Here is a 14401-nt window from a genome sequence, read left to right on the forward strand (position 1 = left end):
GTGGTAGCATCCTGTGTGAAATATGGGTCCTCCTTCTGGGCTGAATACCTTTTGTATTCTGTACAGAAGACTCATTATGTTGGAGACTTGTATGGTCAGCTATTGATCTCCGTGCTCTGTCATAAACAGTCATGATAAAGGAAAACTAAAAAGATTCCTCAGAGTGGTGGGTCAAAGGTCACTCTGACCTGCTAGATACAGGAAAATATATCTTGATCGATAAAATTATTATCAAAATGTTTTTTCAAAGAAGTGAAGCATAGAATGATAAATATCCAAAAGCAGTCACACGGCTCTGACTGCAGCTGATTTTACAGAGGACTCGGATACAGTTTGGAGATTTTAGTCACTTGTAGCATGACTAGCATCAAATAAAAAAATGTTCTCATCTTGAGACAGGAATTTTTTAATTTCTGTAATTAATTAGTTATTAAATGTCATTATGACAGGAACTTTTAACTTCCTGCTCCCCAGTGAGTATTGCACGAGACTTTCACTGATCCTAACTTAATGACAACAATATATTTAGATGTGAAGGACTATAATAAGGGGGCGGAAATAGCATAGTTCCTTGTTAAAATTGTCTGATGATGACTCGGTGTGAAATATTTAAGATACACCACGTAACATGTGAATGCCTGCATAATTGATGCAGCACTTAATGCTTGAGTTATAATGTTTTGCTATACTTATTGTGGTTTTATGTTAATTTACCACAACAAAATGATACTCTTGAATAATAAAAAGAAATCTATAATAGAAGATTTTTTTTTACTCACAGTGCATTGTAATCATGGTAATTGGAACAGATGTGATTCAGAAACCACTTTTATCATTTAAATATCATTATAATGTTCTGAAAATGAGAGAGAGATAGAAAAGAGAGAGATAGCAAAGGGTCTGAAATTGGAAAAGAAATACATGTAGTTACGATATTAGCTTAAGATATTAGTGGGAAGATTAGTCATTAGTTGATGAATTTCTAGGAGTCTCTTTTGTCTTGGTGACCTTTGTTACCTATAAATACCGGTAAGTGTATTAAGGAGACAAACCTAAACATAAAAGCACCCTCACATCTCTCCACATGATAAGTTACTGAGATTGCTCCATTTACTGATTTAGGAAGTAAAACACTTGACACCCCTTGGAGATTATAGGAATTTAGAATGCAACATTAAAATGTTTTCATAAAATACCAGCTACAGTAAAATTACCCTGCTGCTTCTCCTCTCAGTTTTGTGTTAACCTAAATAAGATGTAGCTGGTACATTGAATTAGGTCAGCCCTGATAACTGCATTTCTTTACAAACTTTAATTTGACCATAACTCAGATAAAGTCTTTTTATTTGTCATATCTTGCTAATGAACCAGATATAAAAGTAAGGTCAAGGTAAAATGCAAAGCTCAAAGATAAAATACATTGTTTCCATGCCAATTTGCTCCAGAAGGGAATTTTTTTTTACTTCACTTCCAATTCATTTTTATGTCAGAGACCAACAGGAAAATATTTTTTCAATTAAAATACAGATCACTCTAATTGTTGATCATCTTAAGGTTGAATAAGCACAACAAACGTATCATTTTAAATAGAAAAAAATCTTTTGTTTCTTTTAACATGTTTAATAGAACAATGATTTCTAGGATGATTAAGATGGTTAATGCTGCTGTTCGTTTATTTGTAGGACGACATGAACCTGACAGAAGAGAAGAAGGCCCCACTGAGAGCCTGGGATATACCTGCCAAGAAAAACATGCTGTCCATGCAGGTCACAGCAGTCAAGGTCATCCTCATTGTTGTCATCTATAAATAAATAGTGTATACAGGGAAATTTTCACCCCCGATTTATTTTCGCCCTGCTCTTAAGTGGGTGAGTTTAAAACGGGCAGAATTATTAAAAAAATGGAACATAATTTCTTTAATAGAATTGTGACTGGGCGAATTTAAAACAGAGCAAACTTGTTTGGAAGTGTGAAAGAACGTAAATAACACAGGGCAAAAATAACCCTGTATACAGTAGATCTGATTGTGTGTTACTTATATGAATGTTATTGTGACTTAAAATACTGATAATGTGACTTGAGGCATAAGTAATTCATAAAATCTAGATAATAGTACTTTTAATATTTTATAAAAAAAAAAATATATATATATATGCATCACAAAAATATTTTACAGATGATAAGTCAAATTAAAAAAATAAAAAGGAAATCATGTTTCCTGATCAGTTGTACAACTCTTATCAGGGGCTCTGAAAGAATCATTGAAGGCAAGACTATAAAATAAATAGAATTCACAGAAGGAAAAGTACATTTTTACCAAGATTTTATACAAACATTTTGAATTGTAGGCCAAACAGAGAGATCTGGACACACCGCAGAACTTTGTGGCAGAGCTCCGTAATGCTGATTTAAAGGGAGAGAAGCGTCTGCGAGTGTTAGAATCTCTACGAGTGTCCTTGACAAGTAACCCTGTCAGGTGGGTGTTTATTATTATTTGATTCTTGTAGATATATAAGTCACTCAGCACTAAGTCACAAAACTTACAATAGAAGCATATTTATTGTATATTGTAATGGTTTATATTTTGGAATTGACCTACTTCTTGAGTGATGTATTTTGAGAGTACTGCTGCACCTAAGATTAGATTTGATGAATAAACCTGTAATTCTGATTTCTATGATATATCTTTGTGTACTTTTACAGCTGGGTGGTTGAGTTTGGACTGGATGGTCTTAATGGAATTCTACGGAACTTGACCTATTGCTGTGACTCGTAAGTAATACCTCCAGTGTCTTCATTTAATCTGTACTGTTAAGTGTAGCAATGGTTAATGCAACCAGTAATGAGAGGGGACCAAACATGCTTGTATCTAAATATACATACTGACCAACATGCATTATAAGTGTATAATCTAGAGGAAAGACTAGGATAACCTTACTGAAGCAGACTTGTTTTCAAGTTTATATATAACTAGGTATTTGGCCTACTTTGAATGAATAGTCATTTAGGGTGTTCTGATACGAAACTGATCTGATCTGTGTTTTTTAGAATACCGGTACATTTTTGTTTCAAGTCCATTCCCTTGTTACTACAAGTCTTTTCTTAGTCCGCCTTCCATTGTTTATCACTTTATTTGTCTCTAAGTCTGTCAGATTTGCTTCTGATGTTGTGCTTGTCTTGATAAGTGGCCAAAGGGTTTTTGAGTTTTTGGTTTGAACATATTTATTGACAAGTCAAAAGAATTGAACTCAAGTTCCAAAAATTTAGGCAGTCCTCCCCCATGCATAAAATCTTAATGCATGTAGCCTTACAACATTTACAAAGATTTACACATTATAGTTTTATAGTGATACACATAGAAAAGCAAAGATGATATTGATAAAATGTAGTAACAAGAGAAAAGATACAAATAAGTATTGATTGAAGCAATCCATATCATGAATAATTAAAAAAAAAAAAAAAAACCAAAAATTTTTCCTAGTTTGTTATTCAAGCACAGTCCATGTATGTATATGTGCATCCCTAACATTAAAAATTTTCGAGCATAGTTTTCCCCTAAAAATATGGAGCAGTCATAAAAAATTTTCAGATTTCATCTTGCAGATTTATTTTGTAATTTCACAAACCTGAAAATGAAAGTTGATTTAAGAGTATATGCATGCTCCAAATAAAGATGTTATGAATTTCATTTCATAGATATTTTAGCAGAAGTATAAGTTTTCAAAGCTTTTTTTTCAATCTTTACCTTGCATTTGTCAAACTTTGTACAAAGAAAAGTACTAAACTCTTTCTTTTTCTTTTTCTTTTTTGTGGTTATTGCAATTCTAAAAATAAAACATGGGGCGTTCCTTTAATTTCTGTTTTACTTTTGTAGTTGGTTCTACATTTACTACTGTTGATTTGTCTGTGACATTTGTTTGTGAATTGACTGTTCCATCCTTTGTGTGATTCTTTTTCAGTAAGACAGAGAGGAAGAGTACATACGAATGTGTCAGATGTTTGAAAGCTTTCATGAACAACAAAGTAAGTGCTCTCTCCATTTCCCTGAGTTTTCCTCTATTTTATTTGCAATGTTAATTTAGATTGGGATTTTAATGATTGTAGGTTCAAATAACCTATTTTCCTACCAATGTAAAATTATTTTCAAGATTTTTTTACACATACATTGTAATGTGAATTCAGGTACAGATTTATGGCAAAGTTAGTTCATTGACATTCAGCAGTTCTCTATAACTTATCTCTGGTTTGTTTAGTTTGGGCTGATGCAGATTATCCAGCATGACGAAGCCCTGACAATTCTGTCACGGACCGTGGACCCGTCAGACCCTACCACCATGTTGGAGGCCGTACGTCTGCTCGCCGCCATTTGTCTGGTCCCACCTGATGGGTAAAACTTTTCTATCTGGAAAAAAACTCTTCTCAAAGTTTCACTTAATTTGGGAATAACCTTTTTACCAGCCATTGAAAAATAACAATTCTTTGAAGATTTGCTTGTACATACATGTAAGTGGGGGGTTATTTTTAATTATTATAAAATCTCAGCATTAATATTTGATTTGTACAATTTCAGGCATGAGAAAGCGTTGGAGGGTATAACAGTGTGTGGGGAGATAAGGGGGAGGGACAGGTTTATCCCTGTGATTATGGGGCTAGGGATGAGAGACAATCAGCCCATGCAGGTGGCCTGTATCCAGTTAGTGAATGCCATCGTCAGCACACCAGATGATCTGGACTTTAGACTTCATCTACGTAACGAATTCATGAGGACAGGACTCATTGATTTGATTGGTGTAAGTAGACAGGGGAAATATAACTCAAGACAAGTAACATCTTTCAAAAATATGCTTAAAAGAAATCAGAAACAGTTTTAAAATTAAACTTGTAAGACAAGGTAGATATTATTTACCAAGTTGGATGTAATATTTTTTCAAAGAAACTTGGAAAAGTGTGTGTATGAATCAATATCTGTCAAGTTTCCATAATTGAATGTACATGTACCTCTGTATTTACAGTCACTAAACAGTCAGCAGGATGAAGAACTTCAGACTCATTTACAAATTTTTAAAGATCACCAGGATGAGGATTTTGAAGAATTTTCACATCGCTATGACAACATCAGGGTGGAATTTGAGTATCCTTAAAACTTTGGGTCTAAGAGCATGAAGAGAAGTGTGCAAAATCTTAAATCACAAAAAGTTGGGTCATGTTAAAAAAGTCCGTGTGTGCCACATGTACATATATGCATTTAAATCATGGTTTAATTTGATGGCAAACCTTCTCTATAAATTTTGAAATATATAAGATTCAGAGTTCATTTCTGGTCAATAAAGTCGAAACTTGATGCCAGCCCTACTAGTCACACACAACTAACATCATGAATCAAAAATTACTATTCTCTCTTTTCCCACAGAATTAGGAGGGGGTGTACAGAAACCTCCATGATTATCTCCTGTCTTGTTGAATTTTTTTAAGAGACTGAGTTTGTTCTGTTCCTGAGCTGTTACTAGAGACCCCCAGCAGTGTTTTACACTGGTCCAGAACTCGGTGAAGGACACGATAGCTGAGCCTTACTTCCTCTCTATACTCCAACATTTACTCTGTATCAGGGACGACATGTTTTCTAGGTAAAACAATCGGTTTTACTATTTGAAATTTTCATTAAACTGTAACATAGAGTGGGGAAATTTTTTTAGCCGTGGTAATATAAACATTTTTGTATAACTTTCATTGGCTCATTTTGTTTCAGGCCCCAGTATTATAAATTAATAGAAGAGTGTGTCACTCAGATAGTGCTGCACAGAAGTGGGACTGACCCAGATTTTAGACACACAAAACGATTTGAAATTGATGTTGAACCTCTTCTTAGTGAGTCACAGATACTGTATTTGGTATCTCTGTGTTTAGATATGGCCATTCATACATATAGTATGTGGAAAAAGTATTTAAATTTGAATCTTTCATTCTTGAACAGGCAATTTAACAGAGAAGTCCAAATATGAAGATTTTGAAGGCAGTATAATTGAGGTTAATAATAAGTTAGAAACAGCCCTCACGGCGAAGCAGGAATCCGAGGCTCGAGCCATGACCCTGGAGGAGAAGCTCAAACAATACGAACAAGAGGTGGCTGACATGAAAGAGAAGGTATATCAATAGAAATATTTATTTCAGCCCTAAATTTACTTTTAAAAATTGTGATTCTCACTTGTAGTATTTAATTCAGTCAATTATATGCCATTTATTGAGCTTCATTTTAAAAGGATCTTTGAATATGACACAAAATTTAATTATAAATTTTTGTAATTTTTACAAAATTGTCTTTTTAGATTCGACAGGGCATTGGGGACACAATCATGGCTGGTAAAGGTCCCGGAGGAACAGGTGTCCCTCCCCCACCCCCAGCTCCGCCACCCCCCGGGGGAGTACCTCCCCCTCCACCACCACCCCCTCCACCTGGTGGTGCCCCACCTCCTCCACCCCCACCACCAGGAATGGGACCTCCTCCTCCACCCCCACCCCCTGGGGCACCAGGAGCACCACCTCCCCCTAGTATTGTGAGTCCACCTTCCAGCAAACTGCCATACGGAATGTCTCCCAAAAAGAAGTATGAGTTAGGAGTTCAGACAAAACGCATCAACTGGAATAAGGTATGATTTATTTCAGTCTTCTGTTGCACATCATTTGTTTGGTTATTTTGATTTTGACTGTATGGTCATGTGGATGTCAATAAATATGAATTTATAGACACTACTCTCCCCAAAAATTTTATCTTTTAAACATTGAAATATCGCCACCTTTACCACATTTGTAAAGAACAAGTATCATTGCAGGTGCAAGCAAATAAAATGGATAAAGAGGCATTCTGGGTCAAAGTCCATGAAGACAGATTTGAGGACCCAAATTTATTTGCAGGTCTTGTTGAGAATTTTGCAGTTGCAACCAAAGGTAATAGCATTTTTAATGAACCTTTTTTCCAGAATTGTAAATTAATATACTGAACAAGATGTATTAAAGATTGTAATAGCACAGAATCCTAGTCTTCTGTCAAGAGTGTAGAAGTTAGCCTATGTAGTATACAGAAATTGGTTTAGCATGCTTTTAATATAAATCAATAAATAGTCACTGAATACATTTTACACCAGGGAAAAAAAAGGAGACTGATCATGAACAGGTGGAAGTGAAGAAAAAAGCTAAAGAACTAAAAGTCCTGGATCCAAAGTCAGCCCAGAATCTCTGTAAGTAGATAAAGGGTTACTCATGTGTACCTTAGCCATCCTTAGGGCTACCATTATATTATTTTTTTTATATGATTCAGGAAAATTAATATGCATGTACTTGTTTTGTTTCCACAAAAATATCCAGGATGTGAAAGTATGTGAAATCTGGCAAGACTTTTTAGTTCATCAGATATTAGTGATGCCTGGTAACATTTCAAGAATAATTTGTTTATGCCATTTGATGAATCCTTGAATGCATATTCTGAATATTTGAAAACTATTGTAGCGATTCTTCTGGGTTCAATCAAGGTGCCCTTCACAGAAATAAAGAGGCGAATCCTAGAGGTAGACGAGGATAATTTAACCACTGCTACTATAAAAGACTATGTTACGGTACATGCCCCACCGATGAAACATTTACGTTTTATTTGTGGTTTATAAATAAATTTCTCTGCTAAAATGCTTCATCACGCTTTATACTGCGCCTATTATGACATCACGTTGTGTTTGTTACGTAAAGGGTTTTGAGAGTCGCACATTTAGTAAGAACCTACCTTTATGCATAATTACAATCGTATGAGGATTTAAGGAATTTTCAAGAGGTGGGGTAAACTGTTTTACCCTTGTGTGTCTGTAACTCCATGCTATCTGTAACAAATTTTCATCGCAGATGGTCCAGCAACATCAAGCCGGTAAGTTTTTGTACATATATTTTTATAGGCATGCCATACGATGGGATACATTTTTGAATCAAATCCGATGTCAACTTCCTGTTTGTCTGTGTGTCTGTCCGTTTCTTACATAACAAATTTTCATCGCAGAAACTATCATGGAAGGATTTGCTGAAAATTTGTAACACATATTTTCACCATACCATATGTTGTGCACCTACATTTTTGTTCAAAATCGATGTCAACTTATTTTGAATATTACAGGTGTTTTTTCATTTTTAACAAATTTTTGTCGCAGTTTTCTCAGCAACTATTGCAAGGATTAGATGCTTCAACATTTTAACACAATTTTATTCAGGCATGCCATAAGGTGTGCATCTTCAAATCCGATGTCAAGTTCCTGTTTGTTGTTTTTTTTGCATTTTACACATTTTATTTTTTATTTTAATCGCACTTGAGATTTTAACACAATCTATAAGGCATGAGATATAGAATATAGAATCAAATCTGATGTCAACTTCCTGTTAAAACTGTGCATAAAAACTGTTTCATACATAACAAATTTTTAAAAACAGTTTTTTTAACTATTCATAGCAGATGCTTGAAATTTTAGTACACTCTTTGTGAGGCATGCCATATGGTGGAATAAATTTTGATATGAATCAGTTAAGTCAAATTAATATTTTTCTGTGCATCTGCCTGTAATTGTTGTGTATTTTAACATGCGTGTGTGTTATTTACATCTCGGGGGAATAAGGCAGAATTGGCTCACAGATTTCTTGTTTGTTAATGTTTGTGTCATATGAAGAATCCTTGGATGCATATTCTGAATAGTTGAAAACTTTTGTAGCAATTCTTCAAAATGCATTTCAAATTGATATATCACAGAAATAAATTTGATTTTGTAGACGTTTTTTTTTTAACCAATGCTATTTGCAGCAGTTGACATAACACATAATTGCATATATTAATGCAGAAATCGAAAAAAAATAAAATGAAAAATTAAAAAAAAATGTGAACCAGTGGAAACAGTATTAGTATTGATGTTTCATTTGGTTGCACCTCCGTTTCATTCATTAAGAAACATGAAGAGCAATTATATTTCACTGCAAATTTTTGTAAGTAAATTGTGCACACCTCTAGATCCATAAAGTATTTTTGAATTGGCACCTTCTCTGAAAAACCCAGCGGGGGGTATTTGTCCCTATTGGACAGTTCTAGTTAAAAAATGGTTTAATCTTTTGTGTCTACAGTTTTTAAAATATCTTGAAATTTTCTCCTCTCAGGATTTGGTGGCAGCCAAGGAGGCGTTAGAAGAAATCAAAACTAGCGGCAAATTCGCTAAAATCTTAGAACTGATTTTACTGATAGGCAACATTCTAAATGCTGGGTCAAGGAATGCTCAGTCTGTAGGATTCGACATCAGTTTTCTTCCAAAGGTAAATTGTGTGTACATATGTAATGGAATCATTTTATCAAATGCTTGTACATTTACTTATAAACTGATATCATGAAACATGTACCAAGTATTGACATTAAAAATTGATGGTATTTATCCTCCTTAAGTTAATTGCTTAAAATCTAATATGGTACATACAATCTTAGTGTTTCACATACTATGTTTCCAAATTTTTATAGCTCCAAAACACAAAGGCCAGTGATGGAAAAACAACTTTGGTCCATTACTTAGCTAAGATCGTGGAGGAGAGGTACCCAGATCTGATATCATTTTCTGAAGAGCTGTCTTATGTAGAGAGGGCGTGTAGAGGTATGTAGTAATATAAAAGTACCCAGATGTGATATCATTTACTGAGGAGCTGTCTTATGTAGAGAGGGCATTTAGAGGTACATAGTAATATAAAAGTACCCAGATCTGAAATCATTTACTGAGGAGCTGTCTTATGTAGACAGGGCATGCAGAGGTACGTAATAATATAAAAGTACCCAGATCTGATATCATTTACTGAGGAGCTGTCTTATGTAGAGAGAGCATGTAGAGGTACGTAGTAATATAAAAGTACCCAGATCTGATATCATTTACTGAGGAGCTGTCTTATGTAGAGAGAGCATGTAGAGGTACGTAGTAATATAAAAGTACCTAGATCTGATATCATTTACTGAAGAGCTGTCTTATGTAGAGAGGGCATGTAGAGGTACGTAGTAATATAAAAGTACCCAGATCTGATATCATTTACTGAGGAGCTGTCTTATGTAAAGAGGGCATGTAGAGGTACTATAAAATATAGTAATATAAAAGTACTCAGATCTGATATCATTTAATGAGGAGCTATTCTATGTAGAGAGAGCTTGTAGAGGTAGGTAGTAATATATATTTCGTGTAAGTAAAGAAGGCAGGGGATAGATAAAACCATTAATCAAAGATGTACATGCTGATTTTTCTACACCTTTGTACAAATATGGGATGAGATGTCCCTCAATAAAGAGTCAGTAATATTGAATATATTCAAACCTCTCTTTCATAAACTTGATCAGATCAAGAATAATTTTGAGATTCTAGCTACTGATCCTATTTCACTTCAACTCACATGTATGTAATGCATTAGATATATCAATGTTTATACAGAAGTTAAAATGTATGTGTACATGTTTGAGAAATTTGACATTGTGTCCTGTATACAAAGATGGAATAATGATATATTTTATGACTTTAATAATGGAAATAAAAACTGAGAAAAGGTGGAGGAATCAGTATGAGTTGTCTCATTTCAGTGTCAGATGAGCTGCTACAGAAGAATCTGAAGTCGATGGAGAAGTCCCTGAAGCAGCTGGAAATCGACATCAAGAATCTCAAGAAGACGCAGAGCGAGGAAGATAGATTCTCCAGCGTAATGAACGAGTTCATCTCCTCCGCCAACAGCCAGTACGAAGTCATGAAGGGCATGTACAAAATGGTGGACAATTTATACAAAGAAATGGGCAAATATTACACGTTTGATGTCAAGAAGTACGCCATGGAGGAGTTTTTCAACGATATCAAAGTGTTTAAGGAGTCATTTGTGGTAAGATCAGCGATAGAAATATGACTGAGTTGTTTTCTATTTACAGGACAGAGATAATCATGCCCATAGTGATAATTGAAATAAGCCTCATTGGGATACCCAATGAAAACCTCTGAGATATGTGTAAAGCAGTAGGCTAAAAAAATGATATGTACAGTATTTTATGTACATACTGAGATCTACTCTCCAATTTATCTCTATTATTCAAGATTATTGATCCTTAAATCATGCACTATGATTTACAAAAATCTTAAATTATTCCTATGAAAAACACTTCAATAAAAGAAAATGCAAGTTACTGACAAATTGGAAGAAAATTATGGATTATTAATGTTAGAGGTAGTTACGTCTGAATTGTAATGGATAATGCAACGGTACATTTTTACTAATGCAAAATATTAATGTTAATATAATATACTGTAAAATCACATATTTTCGAGGATTCAAATTTTCCTGGTTTGAGGAAAATATATTGGTACATGGGGATTCGATTTTGTGGTTCAAGTATTGTTCAGTAGTACTATATGTGAAAAATTGCGTTTCGTGGTGGACATAAATTCGAGGGTTTCCTCATACCTCAAAAACAACGAATATTAAACCCCCACGAAAATTAGTGATTTCACAGTACTGATACATTTTTATTGAATACAGCAAAATTATTTGTGACGTGCTATAAGTAATTAGATTTATTTAGATTTAAAAAATGTGCTATCAGATTTTAACATTGCAATATGTTAATAGCAAGCACTTAAGGACAATGCAAAGATCCGTGAGACAAATGAGAAAATAAGGCGAGCTAGAGAGGCCAAGGAACGTCAGCAGAAGGAGAGAGAAGCCAAACTGGCCAGGAAAAAGGCTCTTGTGGATATGACTATAGGTACACAAGCTGTTTTAGAATTTCTTGAAACTATCTTGAATTATTATGCTTTAGTAACATTTTAAAGGAAAATATTAGCAAAAAATTATTTTTGTCCCTTTATAGCATTGGATTAAGTATCTAATTAGCTGAGTTTTATGTTTTTTAGATGATGATCAAGAAGGTGTGATGGACAATTTACTGGAAGCCCTCAAAACGGGGTCTTGTTTCAATCGAGAGAAACGGGATGCTAAACGAAAAACGCCGCGGGCAGCTGGAGGTAACAAACTAGATTACCCCCTCTTTCTCCCCTGGTTACTTAAGAAACATCAGAAATATGATAAAACATATACCAATCTTTATTCAATGTATATACATGTTTATTACACATTTTTCATTCAGCTAAGTATAGATTAGCTTCATCAAGAGAAATTGTCAGCTTGTATTCTGATCCAACAGGTAACTTTAGATGGGAAGGGAAACTTTGAGGATTTCAGTTATAACTGCTTTCAAGATACTGTTATTATACCCCCCGCACAGATTGAAATCACCATGTCCGTCTGTCCGTCTGTCTGTAGACGAGACTTTGTCCGGACCATTACTCAGAAACTATTGGAAGGATTTGTCTGAAAATTTGTACACATATTATTCACCATATGAAGTTGTGCACCTGATATTTTTCATCTTGATTGGATTATTATTTTGAATTTTACAGGTGTTTTTTCATTTTTATTTTGGGGTTTTGTTTGGACCGTTTCTCAGAAACTATCGCAAGGATTAATCTGAAAATTTGTACAATTATTATTCACCATATGAAGTTGTGCACCTGGAATTTTCAACTCTTTTTGTTCATTTTTCTGCATTTTACCGGTTTTTTAAAATTTTAATTGACTTGTTCATTTTGGGCTCATGTATAAGGTTTGAGACATAGAATCTAGAATATCTGTACAAAAACATGAACTACAGCTTAAAACTACTCATAAAAACTTTAAAAAATATGTTAAAAACAGTTTTTACATTGCACAGAAGATAATGTAATTTCATTTGTCTCTTGGGAATAATGACTGGACATGCATCCAGTTAAAGATAAATTAATGAGTTTGGTGTTGGAAGTTGTTAAGGCATATCTCTTATCAAGTGTGTGTGTGTTATCAAATCTTCAGGGAATAAGGCACAAGAATTAAAGATCTCTCTTCTCTTATTCTCTTAATTGTAATTTATTGTCTGTCAAAACACTTCATTACTGGATGACCAGTTCTTTATTTTCAAAATGCATTTCAAATTGATATATCAAGATTAATTTGATTTTGTATAATGGTTTCTTTTTTCAACAATCAGTTTGCAGAGTGACATAACACATAATTGCAATATATTTTTTTAATGCAGTAATGAAGAAAAATTAAATGATAAAAATAAAAAAAAATTACAATGGAATTACAATGTATTAGTATTGATGTTTCATTTGGTTGCACCTCCGTTTCATTCATAAAGAAACATGATGAGCAATTTTATTTCACTGCAAATTTTTTTAAGTAAATTGTGAACATCTCTAGATCCATAAAGTATTTTTGAATTGGCACCTTCTCTGAAAAACCCAGCGGGGGGTATTTGTCCCTATTGGACAGTTCTAGTTTGTTCAAGGTTTTTATTTATTTTTTGGTGAATTCTTTCTTTCAGGATGTTAGTAAACAATTTATTTCAGAGGTTTAGGGTCGTTAATAGATTATTATACATTTGTTTGCATTTTTATAGCCAAAAGACAAAATAATTTACCAGCCTGGACGTGACCTGGATTAGGGTATCACCCTCTCAAATAATGACTTCTCCCTCCTAATTACTTTGTTCTGAATGCTTCTCTTTGATTTGTATAAGACATTGTAAACCAACTTTCTTTTCATTGTGTGTGAAATTTTATCATGAAAGTTTGCATAATGAATCACAGTAGGTAATTCAATAAGTTTGTTTACAGTAAAATTCATACCATATTTCTTCTGATCTTCATTCAGTACATTGGTGCTGTGTATGTTTGAATACAGAATCTATCTTGTTTAGAGAGTGTCATATATTTATAATAATATTATGATGTTAAATATTGTGATGATTTATATATATATATACATATAAAAGTGTTATTATTTATGCCTTGCTATGGATTATAGCATAAGAACCTTAAATGTTCTTTACATAATCAGTTCTTTATATCAAGTACATGTACCTGTTCACAGATGGTAGAGAAATATTTCTCCAGATTCGTTTCACTGCGGTTAGAGCCAATAGGGTGACTCTAGATCTTGTTGAGACTACAATTTGTTTTTATTTGTCAATTTTTGAAGACCATGAAAATCAAGAGACTCAGTACATATAAAAGATCTGTCATAAAAAAATGATTGTTTTGAAAATTTGGGAGATGACTGCTATTTTTCAAGAAATCTTACTCTTATGAATAAGAGATTTTCCTTTGTCAACAGACAGGTTTGCCAACATGACCAGGTCTCGCGTCTGGCACAAACCCATGACCAGTAGTGACGGCGGCAGTGACAATGTGTTCAGTCCAGAACCCAAACAAATGAGCCAATCCTACTGGTTGGTCATGCTTGCTGTGTCTTGCATGATGTCAACCTGTTTTTAGTGTAATTTACG

General features: G+C 33.9%; 1 protein-coding gene across 1 annotated transcript in view; it reads left to right on the plus strand.

The window, feature by feature from the left end:
* The window catches only part of LOC134244013 (uncharacterized), a 42945-nt gene that overhangs the window by 24540 nt on the left and 4004 nt on the right, over nucleotides 1–14401 (plus strand). The window contains 19 exon segments of the mRNA XM_062726264.1: nucleotides 1683–1781; nucleotides 2349–2476; nucleotides 2704–2772; nucleotides 3960–4023; nucleotides 4254–4387; nucleotides 4571–4790; nucleotides 5013–5131; nucleotides 5508–5624; nucleotides 5747–5865; nucleotides 5972–6141; nucleotides 6324–6644; nucleotides 6828–6942; nucleotides 7140–7232; nucleotides 7501–7613; nucleotides 9172–9324; nucleotides 9524–9653; nucleotides 10616–10905; nucleotides 11647–11782; nucleotides 11931–12041. Of these exon segments, the coding sequence (XP_062582248.1) occupies nucleotides 1683–1781; nucleotides 2349–2476; nucleotides 2704–2772; nucleotides 3960–4023; nucleotides 4254–4387; nucleotides 4571–4790; nucleotides 5013–5131; nucleotides 5508–5624; nucleotides 5747–5865; nucleotides 5972–6141; nucleotides 6324–6644; nucleotides 6828–6942; nucleotides 7140–7232; nucleotides 7501–7613; nucleotides 9172–9324; nucleotides 9524–9653; nucleotides 10616–10905; nucleotides 11647–11782; nucleotides 11931–12041 (2701 nt within the window).

Source organism: Saccostrea cucullata, unplaced genomic scaffold, assembly GCF_032062105.1.
Source record: "Saccostrea cucullata isolate Sc308-1 unplaced genomic scaffold, CSIRO_AGI_Scuc_v1 ctg108, whole genome shotgun sequence".
Taxonomy (NCBI): domain Eukaryota; kingdom Metazoa; phylum Mollusca; class Bivalvia; order Ostreida; family Ostreidae; genus Saccostrea; species Saccostrea cuccullata.